Source organism: Bos indicus x Bos taurus, chromosome 3 (assembly GCF_003369695.1).
Source record: "Bos indicus x Bos taurus breed Angus x Brahman F1 hybrid chromosome 3, Bos_hybrid_MaternalHap_v2.0, whole genome shotgun sequence".
NCBI lineage: Eukaryota > Metazoa > Chordata > Mammalia > Artiodactyla > Bovidae > Bos > Bos indicus x Bos taurus.
Genome location: NC_040078.1, coordinates 54,186,436 through 54,211,114, shown reverse-complemented (window position 1 = coordinate 54,211,114; position 24,679 = coordinate 54,186,436). Strand labels below are relative to the sequence as shown.

The following is a 24,679-nucleotide window of genomic DNA, read 5'->3' as shown; positions in this document are numbered from 1 at the left end:
TAGCAAGGTCATGCTCAACATCCTTCAAGCTAGGCTTCAACAGTACTTGAACTGAGAGTTTTCAGATGTACATGCTGGACTTAAAAAGGCAGAGGAACCAGAGATCAAATTGCTAACATGTATTGGATCACAGAATAATCAAAAGAATTCCAGAAAAACATCTACTTCTGCTTGATTGACTACACTAAAGCCTTTGACTGGTGTGGGTCACAACAAACTGTTGAAAATTCTTAAAGAGATGGGAATACCAGATACCTTACCTGCCTCCTGTGAAAACTGTATGCAGGTCAAGAAGCAACAGTTAGAACCAGACATGGAACCACAAACTGGTTAAGAATTGGGAAAGGAGTACGTCAAAGCTGTATATTATTACCCTGCTTATTTAACTTCTATGCAGAGTACATCATGCAAAATGCCAGGCTGGATGAAGCACAAGCTGGAATCAAGATTGCAGGGAGAAATATCAATAAACTCAGATATGTAGATGACACTACCTTGATGGCAGAAAGCAAAGAGGAACTAAAGAGCCTCTTGATGAAAGTGAAAAAAGAAAGTAAAAAAACTGGCTTAAAACTCAACATTCAAAAAATTGAGATCATGGCATCCAGTCCTACCACTTCATGCCAAATAGATGGGGAAACAATGGAAACAGTGACAGACTTTATTTTATTGGTCTCCAAGATCGTTGCAGATCATGACTGCTGCCATGAAATTAAGACGCTTCTTGGTAGAAAAGGTTGACAGACATAGACATCATATTAAAAAGCAGAGATATCACTTTTCTGATAAAGGTCTATATAGTCAAAGCTATGGTTTTTCCAGTATTCATGTATTGTGAGAATCGTACCATAGAGAAGGCTGAGCACTGAAGATTAACGTTTTTGAACTATGGTGCTGGAGAAGACTCTTGAGAGTCCCTTGGACAGCAAGATCAAATGAGTCAATCCTAAAGCAAATAAACTCTAAATATTCATTGGAAGGACTGATGCTGAAGCTGAAGCTCCAAAAGGAGGAGAATGGGGCACCAGATGATGAGACGGTTGGATGGCATCATTGACTCAATAGACATGAGTTTGAGCAAACTCTGGAAGATAGTGAAGGACAGGGAAGTCTGATGTGCTGCAATCCATGAGGTTGCAAAGAGTCAAACATGAGTGAGCAACTGAACAACAACAAAACCAACATTTAGTCTATCTTAAGTATGTTAGATATGCTGCGATTCATGGGGTCGCAAAGAGTCAGACACGACTGAGCGACTGATCTGATCTGATCTGATCTGAAGTATGTCAGGCAGTAATTTCATCTAGTAGGCACTTTTTATGCTTAAAAGCTTTCAGAATAAAACTAAAAAACATGCATACCAAAATTAGGGCAGAGCATATATCCACATTCTGTGATATACTTAAGTAAAAGCTAATGCTATTTAAACAGTGAGCTCAAGCCCTTCAGACCCCAACCAATTACTTTAGCGGGAAGAGACAGAATTGCAGTTGCTTCAGTGGCAAGTCCATCCAGAGTCTTTGAAATCCAAGAAGCTTTATCCTTTTTACTCTTCTCAATTATGTTTCTTAGGTGTTTTATCTCTGCTTTCATTTCCTCAGCTTTTCTACTAAATCCTTCAGTAAGCAGATCATTTTGAGCCTGAAATAAAGGAAGGTGGGGAGAGGAAACTGCAAACTTTTGAAAAACACATTTTTTCAAGAGTCAGACTTTGTATTTAAGAACTTTGTTTAATTGTCTCTATCTGACACATATGATTATTCTCTCTTATTAGATTATCAAAGGATAATGTTTGTGGCAGAGAGTATCTTCTGAGTTAGACCTGGACAGTGAGAGGAAGAACAGTTCCCAACCTTACTAATGTTTACACACCATTAGGGTTGTGCTTGGCTGCTAAAGTCAAGCATGAGGACAAATGCATTTATATGTTCCAGCCAAAACTCTGGGTTGGAAGAGAACTATTAGTCCACTTGCACAAATTATCAGTTTCATTTGGGATGGCATGGTCACTTATTTTGTGGAAATACGGGAACTTATAAGCCGATCAAGAAATTGCACATAAACATGTCTAGATGGGAAAGGAACACACCTCCCACACAAGCTATGTAGTGATTCAGGCAAGCTGTTCACACCTGGAGACAACTACAGCAAGTTTAGAAGACATAACCTCCCCACATTTTTATGTCTGAACATATCAGATAGTTTTAGGTCAACATAGATCCAAATTAGAGTCTTTGTGCTTGTAAGGTTCCTGATCATTGACAGTAATCTTAGCAAAGTACCAAGTTGCTGCTAATATTAAAAACATCTGGATGGAATTGTTGTTTGATAATCCATGAAATCCCCATGAGATCATCCTAGAATCACAACTACATAGCACCTAAAACCTTGGAGATGATATTTATATTCTTTAAGTACTTAGGGGGACCAAAGTCATCATAGCCTCTCCAGGGTCTCAGTGTGGAGCAAAATTCAAAGGTCTTTTGAAAAGCCAGGATTCAAAACTTTGATTAAAGCAAATGTGGTAATGCCAGTAGTGCTTTTTCTTTTTTTTTTTAATTTTGCTTTAACTTTTACCCATTCCCTCTTGATGTGTCAGCTCAGTGTCTGTCAGGAACTGGTGAGACCATGCCAGACTTACCTTCAGCCTGTGTTCCAGTAGCCTTTCCTTCTCTTTCTCAAAGTTTTCTCTTTCTCTCTCCAGCTTCTCTCTCAGCTGGGCTATGTTTTCCCTGAGACTTCTGTCTTGAGCTTCCATCTGCTGTTGCTGCTCGTATTGTTTCTGTATTAGCAATTCGCGTTCCCTCTCAGTTGCCTCCTTCCTGGCTTGCTTCTCTGCCCAACAAAGGTTTCAGAAAGAGAAGCAAGTAACAGATTAGACTCAAACTCTACTTTCTTGAGATTAGAAACCAAATCAACTTTGAAAAGAGAGTGGGAAATCTCAGAATTCACCTGGTGCCACACATCAGGAGCAGATTTGAGAATATGATGGGAAAGGTCTTGACCATCTGGCTGATATCCAACCACAACTCTGTTATTTTCAGATTTAGCAGTGTGTATTCCACAGAAGAAGTGGAAGCTCATTATTTTGGAAAGATCTTTATTTGATCTGTTAAAGGGCATTGAATGAACATCCCCACCCTGCTAAGATATGAGCCCCATACCTGCTATGGCCTTTGCTGCATCAGTGAGGGCTTTATCTGACTGCAGGATGGATATCTCGATTGCCACCTGAGACTGCAGGAAGTTCTGGAGGACCTCATTTGTCTAAGGAATTAAGAAGAACCAAAGCACTTTAGATTCCTACCAAGGAGACTTGTTCTGTATAAATGAGTCCTTCTGTGTCATTTTCACTTTCTGCTTAAAATGTTCCAGGAGCTTCTTACAAAGCATTCAAGCTTCTGAGTGTCACCAGAGACTCTGCATGTCTCCTTTCAGTCCCCCGCCCAGTGCTATTTTCTTTTATCTGCCCCAGGTATCAAGCAGTCAGAATTAATTGCAGTTGTACAAACTCACAATCTCATATATTTGCATGTTTACCTGGGGCTCTTCCCTTTGGATAACATCTCAACCTAAACAACATACACAAATATTTCAACTGATATTCCCCTTCTTTTCCAGGAACTTTTCCTAAACTATATGTCCAATGTGATTGTCAGATTGTAATTCATGCTGCTGTTGTCTCCTGCTACTTGCTAGTGTGTAATCTTAGGCAATTTATTTAAGCAGTTTGTGCTTCCTAATTCACATATAGAAAATGTGGATAATAAGACTAGATGCTTCAGAACAACTTTAGGAGGATTAAGTTTAAATTTCCAGAGAAAAAGCTTAACATTATGCCTATAGGCAATAACATTTTTATATATATTATTTGTATTATTATTATGTTTATTATCACTACCAGTGAAGCCCAAGATCACAGGTTCATAAATGTTATTTTTCCGTATTTGAGGGTCTGTTTATTTGACATCTGTCCACTTTGATCAGCCTTGAGTATAAGGATTCTGACTTTGCATCATAAATACTCAGCATGTGGCACATTAAATGTCATGTTATAGGATAAAGAAAATGAATGACTTCCATTCTCTCTCTGATGGATATCAGAAATTGATACTCATTTTGGGGGAATGGCCATTTCTCCTCGAGAATAAATAACATGTAATAATGGAGTAGCTTTCATAGTAAACAAAAGAGTCCAAAATGCAGTACTTAGGTGTAATCTCAAAAATGACAGAATGATATGAGTTTGTTTCCAAGGCAAACTATTCAATACCACAATAATACAAATCTGTGCCCCAAACAATAATGCCAAAGAAGCTGAAATTGAACAGTTCTATGAAGATCTACAAGACCGTCTAGAAATAACACCAAAAGAAGATATCCTTTTCATCATAGGGGACTGGAATGCAAAAGTGAGAAGTCAAGAGATATCTAAAGTAACAGGCAAATTTGGCCTTGGAATAGAAAATGAAACAGGACAAAGGCTAATAGAATTTTGTCAAGAGAATTCAAGGTTCATAGCAAACACCCTTTTTCAACAACACAAAAGAAGACTCTACACATGGAACAATACTACCAGATGGTCAATACTGAAATCAGATTGATTATATTCTTTGCAGCCAAAGATGGAAAAGCTCTGTACAGTCAGTAAAAACAAGACTGGGAGCTGACTGTGGCTCAGATCATGAACTCCTTATTGCAAAATTTAAACTTCAATTGAAGAACGTAGGGAAAACCAATAGACCATTCAGGTATGACCTAAATCAAATCCCTCATGATTATAGTGGAAGTTATGAATAGATTCAAATGGTTATATCTGATAAAGTGCCTGAAGAACTATGGACGGAGGATCGTGACACTGTACAGGAGGTGGTGATCCAAACCGTCCCCAAGAAGAAGAAGTGCAAAGAGGCAAAATGGTTGTCTGAGGAAGCCTTACAAATAGCTGAGAAAAAAGAGGAATTAAGTCAAAGGCAAAGGAGAAAAGGAAAGATATATCCATCTAAATGCAGAGTTTCAGAGAACAGCAAGGAGAAATAAGAAAGCCTTTTTAAGTGAACAATGCAAAGAAATAGAGGAAAACAATAGAATGGGAAAGACTAAAGATTTCTTCAAGAAAATGAGAGATACCAAGGGAACATTTCATGCAAAGATAGGCACAAATAAGGACAGAAATGTTAAGGACCTAATAGAAGAAGATATTAAGAAGAGGTGACAAGAATACACAGAAGAACTATACAAAAAAGATCTTAATGAACCAGATAAACATGATGGTATGATCACTCACCTAGAGCCAGACATCCCTGGAGTGTGAGGTTAAGTGGATCTCAGGAAGCATCTCTACAAACAAAGCTAGTGGAAGTATTGGAATTCCAGCTGAGCTATTTCAAATCTGAAAAGGAGATGCTGTAAAAGTGCTGCACTCAATATCCCAGCTAATTTGGAAAACTCACCATGGCCACAGGACTGGAAAAGGTCAGTTTTCATTACAATTCCAAAGAAGAGAAATGCCAAAGAATGTTCAAAGTACCACACAATTGCACTCATTTCACATGCTAGCAAGGTCATGCTCAAAATCCTTCAAGTTAAGTTTCAACAGTATGCAAACCAAGAACTTTCAGGTTTTCAAGCTAGATTTAGAAAAGGCAGAGGAACCAGAGATCAAATTGCCGACATATGTTGGATTACAGAATAATCAAGAGAATTCTAGAAAAACATCTACTTCTCTTCATTGACTACACTAAAGCTTTTGACTATGTGGGTCACAACAAACTGTGGAAAATTCTTAAAGAGATGGGAATACCAGATACCTTACCTGCCTCCTGTGAAACCTGTATGCAGGTCAAGAAGCAACAGTTAGAACTGGACATGGAACAACAGACTGGTTCAAAATTGGGAAAGGAGTACATCAAGACTGTATATTATCACCATGCTTATTTAACTTCTATGCATAGTACATCATGCAAAATACCTGGCTGGCTGAAAAACAAGCTGGAATCAAGATTTCAGGGAGAAATATCAATAACCTCAGATATGTAGATGGCACCATCCTTTTATGGCAGAATGTGAAGAAGAATTTTAAAAACCTCTTGATAAAGGTGAAAGAGGAAAGTGAAAAAGTTGGCTTAAAACTCAACCTTCAAAACACTAAGATCAGGGCATCCAGTCCCATCACTTCATGGCAAATAAGTGGGGAAACAATGGAAACAGTGACAGACTTTATTTTCTTGGTCTCCAAAATCACTGCAGATGGTGACTTCAGCCATGATTTAAAAGGACACTTGCTCCTTGGAAGAAAAGCAATGACAAACCTACATAGCATATTAAAAAACAGAGACACTGCTGACGAAGGTCTGTATCACCAAAGCTATGGTTTTTCTAGTAGTCATATATGGATGTGAGAGTTGGACAATAAAAATATCTGAGCACCAAAGAATTGATGCCTTCAAACTACAGTTCTGGAGAAGACTTTTGAGAGTCCCTTGGACAGCAATCAAATCAAATCAGTCAATCCTACGGGAAATCAACCCTAAATATGCACTGGAAGGACTGATGCTGAAGCCAAAGCTCCAATAATTTGGCTCCCTGATGTGAAAAGCCTACTCAGTAGAAAAGACCCTGATGCTGAGAACAATTGAAGGCAGGAGGAGAAGGGAATGACAGAGGATGAAATGGTTGGATGGCATCACCAACTCAATGGACAGGAATTTGAACAAACTCCCAGAGTTGATGAAAGACAGGGAAGCCTGATGTGCTACAGTCTACAGTGTCACAGATTCAGACATAACTGAGAGACTGCACAACAACAAGGCCCTGAGCTGTCATGATATCCCCATGCTCTCTCTCACATGGTGTTTTGCTCTCAGATTTTCAGGAGACCCCCTGGACTCTATTCTGTAGGCTCCCCATGCTCCCCTTGTTCCTCACCTTCACTCCTTTCCTGGGCACATGGCAATAGTCCTGTTGTAATCTTTCCATTGCTTTCCTGTAGAGTTTGTGCCCTCCAGGAATAGAGAAACTCCCTGCTGAAATACTTTCCTTTAGGGTCTTCGAAATTTGATCAAGTTTAGTCTGGCAGTATTTAGCAGATGCCTCTTCATTCTGTTGCAAAAAACCTTCCTTCTTATTCTTTATGATTTCCTACAGGGCAAATGTAGAGATGTCACCAGAAGCATGGAACAGAGGAGATAAATTTTCAAGAAATCTAATAGAAAGATTGGTCTAAGGTGATCCTCATGAGAAAACCATTCTAGTGGAGCAACACAAGCAATGTAGCCAAAATACAGAGATTTTCTCCCAACTCTGAAACCTCTGTAAGACTATACAGAAGTTTCTTAATCTCCCTGAAATTCAGTTTCTTCTTTTGTGAAATCCCGCTTTTGAATTAACTCTTCCCTAGTGCTTCAAGTTGGTAAAGAATCTGCCTGCATGCAGAAGACCTGGGTTTGATCCCTGTGTTGGGAAGATCCCCTAGAGAAGGAAATGGCAACCCACTCCAGTACTCTTGCCTGGAGAAAACCATGGACAGAGGAGCAGGGCAGGTTAGAGTCCATGGGATTGCAAAGAGTTGGAGACAACTGTGCGACTTTCACTTTCTTTTTTATTACTAGTAACTCTAACATCCTGTGGTTCTATCTTCAACAAAAGCAATAAGACAAATAAAAAAGAAACTAAATATAAAGAACAATCTTTGTTGAGAGAGTCTGCCCAGGGAAATCAAGAGCAATCATCTCAGGACTGAGTTAGGAGAGTTTTGAAATAATGTCACAATTCACTAAAGGAGAAATGAATGCTTGACAGATCTGTTGGATCTTGAACAAATTCCCCAAGGTTCAAAGAAAAAGGATATATGGTCCTTTAGGATTCTCTGTCCCATGAGAATCTGGGCAACTTTATCCTGAATAGGAGATAAACTATAGGATGAATATATACAATTCCAGACGTCATTCCAGAAGGGCATGAATTTGAAAGGACAAATGCTAAACACAGTACCAGGAGCTTCTTCTGGAAGTCCTGATTTTCATCCTTGAAAGACTGATTCATGAATACTACAATGGCTTCCCTCTCACAGGCTGTGTGCACCTCCAGCAGCTCCTGGAGCGTGTCTGTGGGGAGGTTCAGTCGCTGGGTCATCTGCTCACTGTAGTAGTCAGCTGCCTTCTGCATGGCTGCTGAATTCTCCAGGTGGGCCAGAGTTGTCACTGCATTCTCCAAACAAGGAATTCCTCCACTGGTGATGGCATCTACATAGGTCACAACCAGAGTCCCCAGACCTGAGTAAAATAAGAAACATGAAGACATATCAATTTTTCACTCAGTGAGATCCAGGTTTTGAAATTACCGTTCTAAAACCACACACACACACACAAACTCACACATCTCAACTTCTACTCTCATCACTTTCATTTTTACATTTACTGTTTCATTTATTTGAGCCATAACTTTAAGAAAATGTCAAATACCTACCTTCATCCAACATAATTGGAGGTGTCTCAGAAAAATTGTTTCATAATAGCACAAATTAAGAGAACAATACTGACTACACAGGTAAACAGATTAGTAGAATAATTTAAATAATATTTGTTCCTAACTCCTAACTTTTTGATGGATTTTTCAGGGAGTCAGAAACTAATATTTATTTTGGACTGGTTTAAACTCACTTCTAAGTAGTCTCCTTAAGAAGAACACTTGCAGTATAAGACTTCCTCTGAGAAGTATTTGATCATTTATTGACTTTTGTCATCAATGGTGGGGATCTTTTTAAATGTAGGAACCCCAGGTATCAGTTACAAGTGATTTTAGAAAGGAATTTACTAATCCCATGATGACAGATAATTTCTGAAACACATACATACTTATCTCTGGAGTATGAAAATGTAGAATTACATACTTCTTTATAAAAATGAAACTACTGAAGAACATATAAATGAATGTTTAATTTATATCAGGCCATAAAGAAATACGATTTTGGAAAAGTAGACTCACGCTTCCCAGTGACCTTCACCCCTTCCCTGAGGATCTTGGTTCTTGCATGTGTAAAGATATATGAACAGAAAGTATCCGATTGTTCCTTGAATTTAGGATCCAGTTGACTTTCTAAAACTTCATCAAGATGGGCTAGGAGTTCCCTATCATTTACTGGCCGGTCAAAGACAAAACACTTCCGTTTTGGGAAAAAATGCCTGATACACTCCCTGGGTAGGTTGGCCTTTTTAACATTGGGATGTGAACCTGAGGAAGAGAGAAAACAGAAATACAATAAGCACAGTATTCAAATAAGTCAGCTAGAAATTTTAATGACTGGAGATTTTTAATTTTTGGAGTCTTCTCTGCTCATAGAACTTCTTTAATGCACTCACCCAAATTTAACTTATATGAATGACATCTCTGGAGAGAAATTTTAGGAAATATTTGTCTCAGGTAAATGTATTTTGCATCCACAGAACCAAATATACTGCCCACTTTACATGTGTGCTCAGTCACTCAGTCATGTCTGACTCTGCGACTCCATGTACTCCTCTAATCATGGAACCCTCCAGGTAAGAATACTAGAGTGGGTTGCCAGTATTCTATCCAGAGGATCTTCCTGACCCAGGGATTGAACCCATGTCTCCTGCACCTCTCCTGCATTGCAGGTGGATTCTTTACCCCTAAGCCACAGAGGAAGCCTGCCTGCTTTATTGGATATTTATCAAATTTAATGAATTTAATGAATGATCAAATGTCCAGTTCAGGTAGAGTCCAACCAATGTTGGAAGTAAACTGTAGGAACATAATGAAGAGGAGCTACAAAGATAGTGGAGTAACAGTTAAAATAGGACATAAAAACTTCATTGACAGATGCAGTCAAAATTCACACACTACAAATAAGATTAGCTATTTTTCAGTAGAAACTCTGAATACTAAACGTGACTTAAATGTAATTTGAAGAATTCATGACTACTCCATAAACACATTGGTTTTCCCCAATAGTCACCAACCTAAATGTAATTCATTAAAATAATTTATTAACCCAAAATAATTATAATGAATAAATCTGTTAGAATAAAAATAATGATATGATGAGGAAAGTAAAATGAAGGATCTGTTATAAGAAATCATAAAAAAGTATGTACGCAGGTCAGGAAGCAACAGTTGGTTCAACTGTTCAACCAGCAACACACTGATTCAAAATTGGGAAAGGAGTACATCAAGGCTGCATATTGTCACCCTGCTTATTTAACGTCTATGCAGAGTACATCATGTGAAATGCCAGGCTAGATGAAGCACAAGCTGGAATCAGGATTGCTGGGAGAAATATCAATAACCTCAGATACAGATGACACCACCCTTATGGCAGAATGCGAAGAGGAACTAAAGAGCCTCTTGATGAAGGTGAAAGAGGAGAGTGAAAAAGCTAGCTTAAAATTCAACATTCAGAAAACTAAGATCATGGCATCCAGTCCTATCACTTCATGGCAAATAGATGGGGAAACAATGGAAACAGTGACAGACTATTTTCTTGGGCTCCAAACTACTGCAAATGGTGACTGCAGCCATGAAATTAAAAGATGCTTGCTCCTTAGAAGAAAAGCTATGCCAAACCTAGACTGCATATTAAAAAGCAGAGACATTACTTTACCAACAAAGGTCCATATAGTCAAAGCTATGGTCTTTCCAGTAGTCATGTACAGATATGAGAGCTGGATGATAAATAAGGCTGAGCACCAAAGAATTGATGGCTTCGAACTGTGGTGCTGGAGAAGACTCTTGAGAGTCACTTGGACAGCAATCAAATCAAATCAGTCAATCCTAAAGGAAATCAACTCTAAATAGTCACTGGAAGGACTGATGCTGAAGCTGAAGCTCCAATACTTTGGCCACATGATGCAAAGAGCCAACTCACTGGAAAAGACCCTGATGCTGGGAAAGACTGAAGTCAGGAGGAGAAGGGGATAACAGAGGATGAGATCGTTAGATTGAATCACCGACTCAATGGACATGAGTTTGAGCAAACTCCCAGAGATGGTGAAGGACAGAGAAGTCTGGCTTGCTGCAGTCTATATGGTCACAAAGAGTTGGATATGACTGAGGGACTGAACAACAAATAGACTGAAATTGAATCCTGGGTGTATTCAGGGTGTAAAGTCACTTTTTGTAGATTATACAACTATCCAATCTCTAGAAAGTTACATCTGTCTTTGAGTAGAGTAAGGGGAATCTGTTCTTCATTGTGATATTATGCCTTACATATGTGATACTATGCCTTACATTAACATTAACAGTTCATTGTTTTCATTGTCACAAAAAATGATAAGCATAATAAGGAACACAAGTGTCTTGTTTTTGAAGAGTTTTAACACATTGTATTTGGATGTTAAGGTACAGTTTACTTTAAGTGTAACTTAATTTTGAGTAATTTTTACTCTAATTCCTAGATAAGTATACTTAGGTAATTCACTTAAGCCTCATTATTTTTTTAATAATTTTATGTGAAGCTCTAGCTTATCTATACTTTAAGAGAAGTACATTTATATCTGACTTTCACAACCATCTAGAATAGTTGAAAACATATAGTTCAAAATATTTTATACTTGCATCAAATTTTTCTTTTTTTTTAATCCAAGTATAGTTGATTTACAATATTATATTAAATTCAAGTGTAAAGCATACAGGTTCAGTATTTTTGAAGGTTATACTCTTTTAAAAGTTATCACAACATACTAGGTATAACCTGTGCTATACAATATAAACTTATTGCTTACCTATTTTATATGTAGTAGCTTGTATATCTGAAAATCATACTTCCATCCTTCCCCTTTCTCTTTACCTCCCCCAGTAATTTTTTTTCTATATCTGTGAGTCTTATTCTGTTTTCCTATATACATGAAGGAATTTTAAGATAACAGAAATAAATGAAAAGATATATTGTGCTCTTGGATTGAAAAACATAATATTGTGAAAATAGCCATACTAGCCAAAACAATCTACAGATTTACTGCAATTCCTATTAAAATACCCAGAACATTTTTTCACAGGACTGAAACAAATAACCCTAAAATTCAAATGGAATCACAAGTGATCTTAAATTGCTAAAGCAACTTTGAGAAAGAAGAGCAAGTCTGAGGTATGACCCTCCCAGACTTCAGACTATATACAAAGATACAGTCATCAAAACAGCATGGTAGCAGCACAAAACAGACACACAGATCAAGGGAATAGAAGGAATAAACTCATGCACCTACAGTTAACTAATGTACAAAGGAGGTGAGATTATGCACTGGAAAAAGAGTCTTTTCAATAAGCCGTTGTGGGAAACTGGACAGCTACATATAAAACAAGGACATTAGTCCATTTCCTCACACCATATATAAAAAGAAACTCAAAATGAATTAAAGATGTAAAAGTAATAACTAAAGCATAAAACTCCTAGAAAAAAGCATAGGCAAAACACTCTTTGATGTAAATAGTAGCTATATTACTTTTGAATCACTCTTCTATCCTATCAAAAATGGGCAGAGGACCTACATAGACATTTTTCCAAACTAGATATACAGAGCCAACAGGTGCAGGGAAAGATGCTCAACAATGATAACTATTAGAGAGCTACAAATCAAAAACAGTCTACATATATTAATAATAAATACTGATGAGGATGTAAAGAAAAAGGAATACTCGAACACTCTTGTTTTTGTTCTGTCCCGAAATCATGTCTGACTCTTTATGATCCTATGGACTGCAGCATGCCAGGCTTCCCTGTCCTTCACTATCTCCCAGAGTTTACTCAAACTCATGACCATTGAGTCGGTGATCCCATCCAACCATCTTATCTTCTGTCACACCCTTCTCCTCCTGCCCTTAATCTTTCCCAGCATCAGGATCTTTTCCAGTGAGTCAGCTTTTCACATCAGTGACCAAAGTATTGGAGCTTCAGCTTCAGCTTTCAGTCTTTCCAGTGAATATTTAGGCTTAGTTTCCTTTAAGATTGACTCATTTGGTTACCTTGCAAGAGTCTTCTCCAACACCACAGTTCAAAAGCCATCAATTCTTTGGTGCACAGCCTTCTTTATGGTTCAACTTTCACATCCATACATGACTACTGGAAAAACCGTAGCTTTGACAATATGGACCTTTGCTGGCAAAGTGATATCTCTGCTTTTTAGTACATTGTCTAGACTTGACATAGCTTTCCTTCTGAGGAGCAAGCATCTTTTAATTTCATGGCTGCAGTCACCATCAACAGTAATTTTGGAGCCCAAGAAAATAAAATCTGTCACTGCTTCCACTTTCCCCCCTTCTGTTTGCCATCAAGTGATGGGACTAGATTCCATGATCTTAATTCATTGAATGTTGAGTTTTAAGCCAGCTTTTTTCACTCTCTTTTCTCACACTCATCAAGAGGTTCTTTAGTTCCTCTTTACTTTCTGCCATTAGAGTGGTATTATTTGTATATCTGAAGTTGACTTTTCTCCCAGCAATCTTGATGCCAGCTTGTGATTCATCCAGCCTGGCATTTCGCATGATGTACTCTGCATAGAAGTTAAATAAGCAAGGTAGTAATACACAGCCTTGATGTACTCCTTTCCCAATTTGGAACCAGCCTGTTGTTCCATGTCTGGTTTGAACTGTTGCTTCTTGACCTGTATACAGGTTTCTCAGGAGAGAGGTAAGGTATTCCTGAATCTAAGAATTTTCCACAGTTTGTTGTGATCCACACAATCAAAGGCTTTAGCATAGTCAGTGAAGCAGACGTAGATGTTTTTCTGGAATTCCCTTGCTTTTTGTATGATCCAGCAAATGTTGGCAATTTAATCTCTGGTTCCTCTGCCTTTTCTAAATCCAGCTTGTACATCTGGAATTTCTCTGTTTACATACTGCTGAAGCCTAACTTGAAGGATTTTGCAAATTATCTTGCTAGCATGTGAAGTGAACACAATTTTATGGTAGTTTGAACATTCTTTGGTATTGTCCTTCTTTGGGGTTGGATGAAAACACTTTCTCCAGTCCTGTGTTCCTTGCTGAGTTTTCCAAATTTGATATATTGAGTGCAGCACTTTAACAGCATCATCTTCTAGGATTTTAAGTTGCTCAGCTGAATTCTATCATCTCCACTAGCTTTGTTTCTATCAATGCTTCCTAAAGCCCACTATCTCTCCTGGTTACTCAACTAGTAAAGAAACCACCTGAAGTGCAGGAGACCTGGATTCAATCCCTGGGTTGGGAAGATCTGCTGGAGAAGAAAATGGCAACTCACTCCAGTATTCCTGCCTGGAGAATACCATGGACAGAGAAGCCAGGAATATAGTTCATGGGGTTGCAAAGAGTTAGACATGACTGAGTGACTAACACTTTCACTTTCAAAGCCCACTTGACTTCACATTCCAGGATGTCTGGCTCTAGGTGAGTGATCATACCATCGTCGTTATCTGGGTCATTAAAACCCTTTTTGTGTCTGGTTTTTCTGTGTACTCTTGCCACATCTTCTTAATATCTTCTGCTTCTGTTCGGTCCTTACCATTTCTGTCCTTTAGCGTGCCCATCCTTGCATGAAAGTTTCCCCTGGTATCTCCAGTTTTCTTGATGAGATCTCTAGTCTTTCCCACTCTATTGTTTTTCTCTATTTTTTTTTTCTTTTACAGTGTTCACTGAAGATTTTTTTATCTCTTCTTGCTTTTCTTTGGAACTCTACATTCACTTGGGTATATCTTTCCCATTCTCCTTTGCCTTCCACTCCTCTTTTCTCAGCTATTTATAAAGCCTCCTCAGACAACCACTTTGCCTTCTTGATTTCATTTTCTTTGGGATGGTTTTGGTCACTGTCTTCTATATAATGTTACTAACCTCTGTCCATAGTTCTTCGTGCACTCTGTCTACAAGACCAGATTCCTTGAATCTACTCACCACTTCCACTGTATAATCGTAAGGGATTTGATTTAGGCCATACCTGAGCGGCCTCGTAGTTTTTTTGTGTGCTGTGTTTAGTCAGTCAGTCGTGTCCGACTCTTTGTGACTCCTCTGTCCATGGGGATTCTCCAGCCAAGAATACTAGAGTGGGTTGCCAATTCCCTTCTCCAGGGGTCTTCCCAACCCAGGGATCAAACCCAGGTCTTCTGCATTGAAGGCAGACTCTTTACCAACTGAGCTTACAGGGAACCCTGAATTTTTTCTACTTTCTTCAATTTAAGCCTGAATTTTGCAATAAGGAGTTCATGATCTGAGCCACAGTCAGCTCCAAGTTTTGTTTTTGCTGACTGTATAGAGCTTCTCCATTTTTGGCTGCAAAGAATAAAATCAATTTGATTTTGATATTAACCATCTGGTGATGTCCACATGTAGAGTTGTCTCTTATGTTGTTGGAAGAGGGTGTTTGCTATGACAAGTGTGTTCTGTTGACAAAACTCTGTTAGCCTTTGCTCTACTTCATTTTGTACTCCAAGGACAAACTTGCTTGTTACTCCAGGTATCTCTTGACTTCCTACTTTTGCATTCCAGTCCCCTGTGATGAAAAGGACATTTTTTTTATTGTTAGTTCTAGAAGGTCTCATAGGTCTTCATAGAACTGTTCAACTTTAGCTTCTTCAGCATTAGTGGTTAGGGCATAGATTTGAATTAGTGTGATGTTGAATCATTTGTCTTGGAAACAAGCCAAGATCATTCTGTCATTTTTGAGATTCCACCCAAGTACTGCATTATGGGCTTTTTTGTTGACTGTGAGGGCTATTCCATTTCTTCTAAGGGATTCTTGCCAACTGTAGTAGATATAAAGGTCATCTGAATTAAATTCACCCATTCCCATCAATTTTAGTTTACTGATTCCTAAAATGTCAATGTTCATTCTTGCCATCTTCTGCTTGACCATGTGCAATTTACCTTGACTCTTGGACCTAACATTCCAGTTCCTATTTGACTTTGTTCTTAATAGCATCAGACTTTACTTTCACCAACAGACACATCTACAACTGACCATCTTTTCTGCTTTGGCCCAGCCTCTTCATTCTTTCTGGAACTATTTCTATGCTCATCTCCAGTAGCGTGTTGGAAACCTTCTCACCTGGAGGGATCATCTTCTGGTGTCACATCTTTTTGCCTTTTCATATTGTTCATGGCATTCTTGAGGCAACACTGGAGTGGTTTGCCATTCCCTCCGCCAGTGAACCAGGTTTTATCAGAACTTTCTACTATGACTCATCCATTTGGGTGGCCCTGCATGGCATGACTCATAGCTTCATTGAGTTATGCAAGCCCCTTCACCATGACATGGCTGTGATCCATGAAGGGATAAACACTCTTGTAGGAATATAAATTGGTACAGCCACCATGGAAAACAATGTGGAAGTTTTCAAAAACTAAAAAATGAACTTCCATATAATTCAATAATGCCATGCCTGGATATAAAGCGTGGGGGGAAAAAACCCACTAATTTGAAAGGGTACATTCCCTCTAATGTTCATAGCAGCACTATGAAACAATAGCCAAAATGCTGAAGCAATCTATGGAATAATACTTGGCCATTATAGAGAACAAAATTCTTTGCAGGAACATGGATAGACCTAGAGAATATTATGCTAGTGAAATAAGTCAGACAAAGAAAGACAAATGCTATAAGATATCACTTAAAAAGCAAATATACATAGTTCTGAATAATTTCATTTGACTTAAACCCTATTCTTCAGTGAACAAAACTCTAGTTGCTAGAACTTATCAAGGAGTAACAACCTATTTCCCAGGCACCATTTCTATGAGTCTTGACCTATAGTTTCAAATACAGATGCTATCACAGAGATGATGGGCAGTGTTTCATAGCTTTGACCCTCTTTAGGACCATCCACACCCAAGCCATTTTCTGATACCTTTAATCAGCTTCAAGGCGTTCTCCAGGTACTCATCTTCTGTGATAGGGTCATCATTTAATTTAAGCTCCAGGGTGAAATCCCGTACAGTCCAGATAAAGTCTGGAAAAAAACTCGCGAACTCTACGGAATCTCTTACTCCATCCATTTTTGGAGAGGACTTGGCCCTGATGAGTTCTGTGAGCTCTGTCACATAACTAGCACTTGGTTAAGAAAAATAATACATATGAAGAATTCCCACATTTTTCTTATAAAAAATTATAAGCTCTCTCTTTTGACCTGGGTCCCCTCTCCTACAACAAAGTCAATTCAACCACAGGGAAGGGGAATCTGGTTTGGTCTCCATTCTCATCAATTTTTCAGTAAAACCAGGATACTGCAATTTCTCCAAGGCATCATTGTTGATGGTGTTCATGCTGTTGTAGACAAAAGTGCTGCTCAAAAGCACAGCCAGGGCAAAGATCCATGAGTCGTTCTTAGAGTCACCCTGGAAAACATATGAAAGCAAGCACTTAGCCATCTTCTCTTCAAAAACTGATTCAGTTATTTGTTTAATATCTTTTATTTGTTATTTCAGATAATTAATATAATGTTGTAGAAAGAAAAAACCTTGAAAACAGAATTAAAGGAACGACTTAACTTGGGCAATTATACTGACATTTTTTGTGATCTCTGTTCCCCATTCAGATAATATATTCCTCCAAGTGTCCCTTTTTTTCTGAATGGGATGAAATAAGATAATATAGGTTAAAAAAAGAAAAGTAGAATACCTCTTAATCAATTCATTTTTCAATAATACGTGACACCACATGCTCATTTAACAAAAAAGTAAACCACAAAATGTATACTTTGCTGGTCACAACTGAATGCTCAGAATAGATGCAGTTAAAATAAATATTTATGAAAACTGTTACTAAATGTTACACATATTTCTTAGACACAGGGAGCAAATATAAATGATAATGGATATATTATCTCATGGTATTTACAAATATTAAAAAACAAATACAACAAAGATAATAATATATTCAAATATCTTACATATTAGTAGTGAATCAAAGCAGTAAAACCAATAGCCATTATAGTAAAAATAATGGATCTGTCACATGGAATAAATCTGTCTTACCTTTTCCACATCCCCCAGGCCCTCAGTGTCCAGAAGGACCAGGATATGCTCTGATTTGGAAGGGTGAGTCACACACCACATCGAGATGCCCTTGGTTTTAGACTGCACTGTGGAGCCCAGAGGGAAACCTGCAAAGGGAGGGAAGAAAGCAACATTCAGTGACAGCAGATTGTCCAAACAGCCAAGCATCTACAAAGTCCAAATTGTTAGAATATGGGTATCCCAGTACACAAGATGGTACTTTCTCTGTTTCAATAATGTTCTAATTTTTATGTCTTCTATTCCTAGAAAGAAGGAATATTAATAGTGAGAATGATGCCAAGCAATGGCTCAAGATGGAGACAAACAGATATCCATGAATCAGACAAAACATAGGTCCCTGATAACTGTAACAAGAATACTTTGAAAGAAAGATGAGACTCAAAGCCCAAGAGAATTGAATTGATGAAAGACATAGGAAGGGGAAAAGTGGAAAAAGGAAACTAAGATAATATTTTTGCCAAAAAAAAAAAACTTTTTTAATAAGGGACAGGGATGCTAGCCATAATATCATGTGAAATCCAGTAAGGATTTTTTAAGACAGATATTCAAACATTTTCTCATGTTGATGGTAATAGTCCATAGAAAAATAAAATGTGTTTTTGAGACGGAGGAGACACAAAAGCAGGAAATAGTGCTTGAGGAGGTCTGAGAAGGTAGGATTTTTGACCATTCAGTTCAGTTCAGTCGCTCAGTCGTGCTTGACTCTTTGCAACCCCCTGAACCACAGCGCGCCAGGCCTCCCTGTCCATCACCAACTCCCAGAGTCCACCCAAACCCACATCCATCAAGTCAATGATGCCATCCAACCATCTCATCCTCCGTTGTCCCCTTCTCCTCCTGCCCTCAACCTTTCCCAACATCAGAGTATTTTCCAGTGAGTCAGCTCTTCGTATCAGATGGCCAAAGTATTGGAGTTTCAGCCTCAACATGAGTCCTTCCAATGAACACCCAGAACTGATCTCCTTTAGGATGGACTGGGTAGATCTCCTTGCAGTCCAAGGGACTCTCAAGAGTCTCTTCTCCAACACCACAGTTCAAAAGCATCAATTCTTTGGTGCTCAGCTTTCTTTATAGTCCAACTCTCACATCCATACATGAATACTGGAAAAACCATAGCCTTGACTAGATGGACCTTTGTTGAAAAAATAATGTCTCTGGTTTTCAATATGCTGTCTAGGTTGGTCATAACTTTCCTTCCAAGGAGTAAGCATCTTTTAATTTCATGGCTGCAATCACCATCTGAAGTGATTTTGGAGCCCAGAAAAATAAAGTCAGCCACGTTTCCACGGTTTCCCCATTATCTGCCATGAAGTGATGGGACCAGATGCCATGATCTTCGTTTTCTGAATGTTGAGCTTTAAGCCAACTTTTTCACTCTCCTCTTTCACTTTCATCAAGAAGCTCTTTAGTTCTTCTTCACTTTCTGCCATAAGGGTGGTGTCATCTGCATATCTGAGGTTATTGATATTTCTCCCTGCAATCTTGATTCCAGCTTGTGCTTCATCCAGCTCAGCGTTTCTCATGATGTACTCTGCATATAAGTTAAATAAGCAGGGTGACAATATACAGCCTTGACGTACTCCTTTTCCTATTTGGAACTAGTCTGTTGTTTCATGTCCAGTTCTAACTATTGCTTCCTGACCTGCATACAGGTTTCTCAAGAGGCAGGTCAGGTGGTCTGGTATGCCCATCTCTTTCATAAGAGAGATTTTCCTTAACATGAATAAAGCAAAGAATATGACAACAAGTTATAGTAAGGTACTGATTTAGTGGTGAGAATTATAGCTGGAAGTTTGGTTTATTGAGAGGAATTTGGTTCTCCCTGCACATGATCAGGTAAGAAAATTAAGAAGCTGGGATGTACCTGGATTCAAGTAACTGGCTCTTAATGTAGTACAACACTCACCATGGTTCTGTCCTGCAAGACGGTTCATCAAGTAGGATTTGCCGGTACGATACAGTCCTACAATGGCCACCACCACCACTGGCTGAGAAATGTTCTCAAGAATCTGTAGAGCTTTCTGATTCACTGAAAGCTGTGCATTTTTGTTTTCTACCAGACAGATGGGATCCATCATGTTGGGTCCAGATGCCATGGTAACTTGACAACCTAGGAGAGATTCCTAGTAGAAATAAGATTACAAAGTTATTCTGTGACTCTGAGGTATCTAAAGTACTTATTATTTAGGAGTGGGTGAAACTACTGTGCTTTCTGTGAGATAAAATGTAACCTAAATTAGCATATTACAGAGGGTTCTTCCATCATTTCCCCAAATCTCTGATGATGTTGGTAATGAAACAAAGTATTATCACTCTCCATATTTTCACTACTATAATAATAATGATACACATAATTGTCACCATGCATTGAGGGCCCACAATATCCCAAGCCCTATGACACATACCTTATATACCCAGCTACATTGATACTATAAGTATCAGCCTACAAGTTACAAAATATTATCTCCACTTTGAAAATGAGATACATGTGTCTCACAAAGCCTAATGTAGTAAGTCATAGAGCCTGGAGTGAAAACTTAAGACAATTGAACAAAATGAAGACTAACAAACTCTAGGCTCTTGTTTCCCAAAAGAGACATCATAAACAAAAAAGTCACCTAGAACAACCATGTAATTATTCTGTTAAATAGTCAAAGGTTTAAAGCAACCAAACAAGTACCTGAATTTAAAAAGCCCTGTTAAAATGGTAGGAAAATATGTGGTATTTTCTCTTGTCCTTGGTCCACACACTACTCAATGAGGTGTAATCTTTGTCTGAGGGAGGTAGTAATCCATTTACAACTTTTATCCAGAAAGAAGAGAACAGAATTTATTTATAGTATTCTAACCTATCTGAGAGTTACCAATCCTAGTCTCTGTACTACTTCACATGGATCTCGGCCAAAGGTTGGGAAGGAATATGTAGTAGCATAACTTAATTATCAGTTGGAAAGAAACAGTAGAAAATGCAGAGAGACAAAAGCCTGGGGCCAGAGATTAACAATAAGGACATCAAAGAGACCATCTAAGGAAGCATTCCAGTTTCCAATTTCCTTCTTCAAATTAAATGGAGCAGAGCAGACTATTAACAATCTTATAATCTATTATGAGCTTCCTAAAGGACTGGTGTCTCCTTCTACTAATTTGGATCTCAGGTAGAGAGCAGCAGAGAGAATTGATTGAGAAAGTTGAAGAAAGGCTAACCTGCAGACCTTTGTGACCAGACAATATTGGTATGCGGCATTGTGATTTATAATAAGAAATATTTATTTGGCCTTTATCCCTGTTCCTGACAGGTAGCTCCTAAATCCCTTGCAATTTCCCAAGTGATGGGAGTGGTGGATGCATCTTTGTTATATCGTTTGGTTTTCCCCCAGTACCTGAAATAGCTATAAAGGGATAAAGAGGAAAGAAGAGTTTTGTTATTCATCAAAAGCTTCTTTCAACCACAACAGTTTATATTAATGAAATGATTGTGGAAATCCCCTAGATAATCACAGAAAGGAGGCTGGTTGCCAGCGGAGCTGCCCTTCTTATTGGAAAGTTAAAACTTTCAGCTTTATCCCCCAACCTCTGGGGAGCAGGGAAGGACTGAAGGTTTAATCACCAGTTACCAATGACTTAATCATTCCTATTTTGTAAAGCCTTCATAAAACATTTTAACTAAAGAAGCTAGGGGAACTTCAGTTTTGGTGAAGATGGTTAGGTGTCAAAGGGTGGCATGTCTAGAAGGGGCACAGAAGCTCCATACTTTTTAAATACCTGGCCCTATGAATCTCTTCTATCTTGTTTCAGGGATTGTATCCTTTTTTAGTAGATCAATAAGATAGCAAGCGAACAGTTTTCTCTGTGTTCTGTAGAGCACTCTAGCAAATTATTGATTCTGAAGAGGAGACATTTGAGCCTCCAGTCTGTAGCTGGTTAGTCAGAAGTACAGGTGACAATCTAGACTTGCAATTGACAGATGAAGCAAGGGAAGTCCTGAGGGACTGGGCCCTTAACCTCTAGGTTATAGAGTAACTCTTGACAGTTACTATCAGAACTGCTTAGTGTGAAGAAAATGCTATGGTGACCAGAAGTAAAGTGTAAAGAACAGAGTGTTGAGAGGAGAAATAGAATATTTCCTTTTCAGAATGGAGACAAACAGCAGAACATCTAAAGATCCAAAAAGACACTTTAAAAATTAACACACTTAAAGCAGCACATCCATGAAAGAATTGAAAAAGCCATACACAGGTCCAAGGAATATGGATGCCCAGAAATGACCTAAAATGACTAAAATTTTTCCTTAGATAATTCCCAAGTCTCAAAACCAAGGGCAAGTTCAGTAAAAGACTTCCTTGGCACAAGCCAGAATTAATACAATGGGAAAGTTGGATAGTTTTATAAATGCCCAATTTTCAATAACAACAAAAATCATAAGGCATACAAAGAAATAGGAAATCATGGCCTATCAAAGGAATGAAATAAATGGCAAAAAACATCCCTGGAGAAACATATACACTAGATGTTCTAGGCAAAGACTTTAAAATTATTTTCTAATTACCCTAAAAATTAAGGGAAAAAACTAAAGAAAATCAAATAAGCAATATGTGAGCAAAATCAGTAGAGCAACAAAAATAGAAATTATAAAAAGTAACTAAACAAAAATTCTGAGGCCAGAAAATAACTGAATTTAGAAATTTTCTAGAGAGAATCAGCCTTCAGCAGGCAGAAGAAAGAATCAACAAACTTGAGGATAAAACATTTGAAATTATCAAGATTCAGGAACAGAAGGAAGAAATAATTTTTAAGAGACTTGTGGGGTACCAATATTTACATTATGGAAGTCAGTGAAGAAGAAGGCAAGAGGAAAGGCAAAGAGATTATTTGAGAAAACAAAGGCAGGAAAAAAAAAATGTCAATGTGATGAAAGCCATGAGTCTACAAATCTCAACTCAAAAAACCATAAATCCATTGAGACTCAAGCTGAGACATAGTCAACTGTCAAAAGGCAAAAAGAGAATCTTGAAACCAAGAAAGAAGCTACACATCACATCTAATAGGACAATCAACCAACTTTCTCAGCAAAAACCTTGGAGGCCAGAAGGCAGTGGAATGATACATTTAAAGTATTGAAAGTTGAGGGGGGGGAAGTCCTTGTCAGATAAGAATTCTAATACAATTCTCCTTCAAAAACGAGGTAGAAATTAAGGCATTTCCAGAAAACAAAAGCTGAGAGCTTCGTTACTATTGGACCTGCTTTACAAGAAATTATAATGTGAGTCCTGCAGGTTTAAATAAAAAATATTAGACAGTAACTGGAATGCATATGAAGATATAAAGATGTCTGGCAAAGGATTATAAGTAAACATAAAAACTGGTATTATTGTAATTTTGGGTTATAACTCCACCTTTTATTTTCTACAGTATTTAGAAAACAAATACATAAAAATTATAAATCTATGTTAATGAATGGACAATATTTATTTTTTTAATTTTATTTTATTTTTAAACTTTACATAATTGTATTAGTTTTGCCAAATATCAAAATGAATCCACCACAGGTATACATGTGTTCCCCATCCTGAACCCTCCGCCCTCCTCCCTCCCCATACCATCCCTCTGGGTCATCCCAGTGCACCAGCCCCAAGCATCCAGTATCGTGCATCGAACCTGGACTGGCAACTCGTTTCATACATGATATTTTACATGTTTCAATGTCATTCTCCCAAATCTTCCCACCCTCTCCCTTTCCCACAGAGTCCATAAGACTGTTCTATACATCAGTGTCTCTTTTGCTGTCTCGTACACCGGGTTATTGTTACCACCTTTCTAAATTCCATATATATGCGTTAGTATACTGTATTGATGTTTTTCCTTCTGGCTTACTTCACTCTGTATAATAGACAATATTTAAAGATGTAATTTTATTTTATCAAGAACATAAAGTGGCAGGGGAGACAGAGAAATAATTTAGTAGGATTTTTGTATGCATTTGAAGTCAAGTTTTTATCCATTTAAAATTGATTTTATAACATAAAAGTATGATATGTAATTCCATGGCTATCACAAAGAAAATATCTTTAGAATATATGCAAAAGGAAGGTGAAGGGAATCAAACTATGTCTACATATGTCTACTACAAAAAGAACTAACCATAAAAGAAGGCATAAATAAAACAAATGAAGGACAAAAAAGTGAAAAAGAAATAACAAAATAGTAATGAAACAGTTCTATCTTATGAATAATTTCTTTAAATGCAAATTGATTAATCGCTTCCCTGTCAACTGTAAATGCATTAATTCTCCAATCAAACCAGTAGATTGGCAGAATGGATTAAATTTTAGAAGTGGTCCAACTATATGCTATCTATAAAAATCTTACTTTAGGTCTAAGTACACAGAGATTGAAATTGAAAAGAGGAAAGAAGACATTCACAAATAATAGCAGGAGATTTTAATATCCTACAATCAATAATGGATAGAAAAATCAGACTGAAAGTTAATAACAAAGTAGAGGCCTTGAACAACACTAGATTAATTCAATCTAACAAAACTTCATCAAACAAGAAAAGAATACAGATTTTCCCAGATGCACACTGAATATTTTCAAGGACAGAATACATGTTATGAAAAAAAAAGTCTTCATAAACTTTTAAATGCTTGAAATCATACAAAGTTTCTTTTCTGACCACAATGGA

At 37.8% G+C, this 24,679-nt stretch overlaps 1 protein-coding gene across 6 annotated transcripts in view; it reads right to left on the bottom strand.

Moving 5' to 3' along the window:
* Positions 1–1,108: 1,108 nt before the first annotated feature.
* Positions 1,109–24,679, bottom strand: part of LOC113889633 (guanylate-binding protein 6-like) — a 72,905-nt gene continuing 49,334 nt past the window's right edge. For 5 of the 6 annotated variants that reach the window (XM_027536594.1, XM_027536593.1, XM_027536591.1 and 2 more), the window contains 11 exons: positions 19,904–20,120; positions 17,956–18,083; positions 17,488–17,547; positions 17,207–17,316; positions 16,830–17,026; positions 8,986–9,231; positions 7,993–8,273; positions 6,928–7,140; positions 3,165–3,267; positions 2,642–2,835; positions 1,109–1,641 (listed from right to left, as the gene is read on the bottom strand). In XM_027536594.1, the coding sequence (XP_027392395.1) occupies positions 1,420–1,641; positions 2,642–2,835; positions 3,165–3,267; positions 6,928–7,140; positions 7,993–8,273; positions 8,986–9,231; positions 16,830–17,026; positions 17,207–17,316; positions 17,488–17,547; positions 17,956–18,083; positions 19,904–20,120 (1,971 nt within the window). In that variant the 3' untranslated portion in view covers positions 1,109–1,419. The remainder of the gene's footprint in view (positions 1,642–2,641; positions 2,836–3,164; positions 3,268–6,927; positions 7,141–7,992; positions 8,274–8,985; positions 9,232–16,829; positions 17,027–17,206; positions 17,317–17,487; positions 17,548–17,955; positions 18,084–19,903; positions 20,121–24,679) is intronic. The other variant, XM_027536595.1, reaches the window with a different exon arrangement.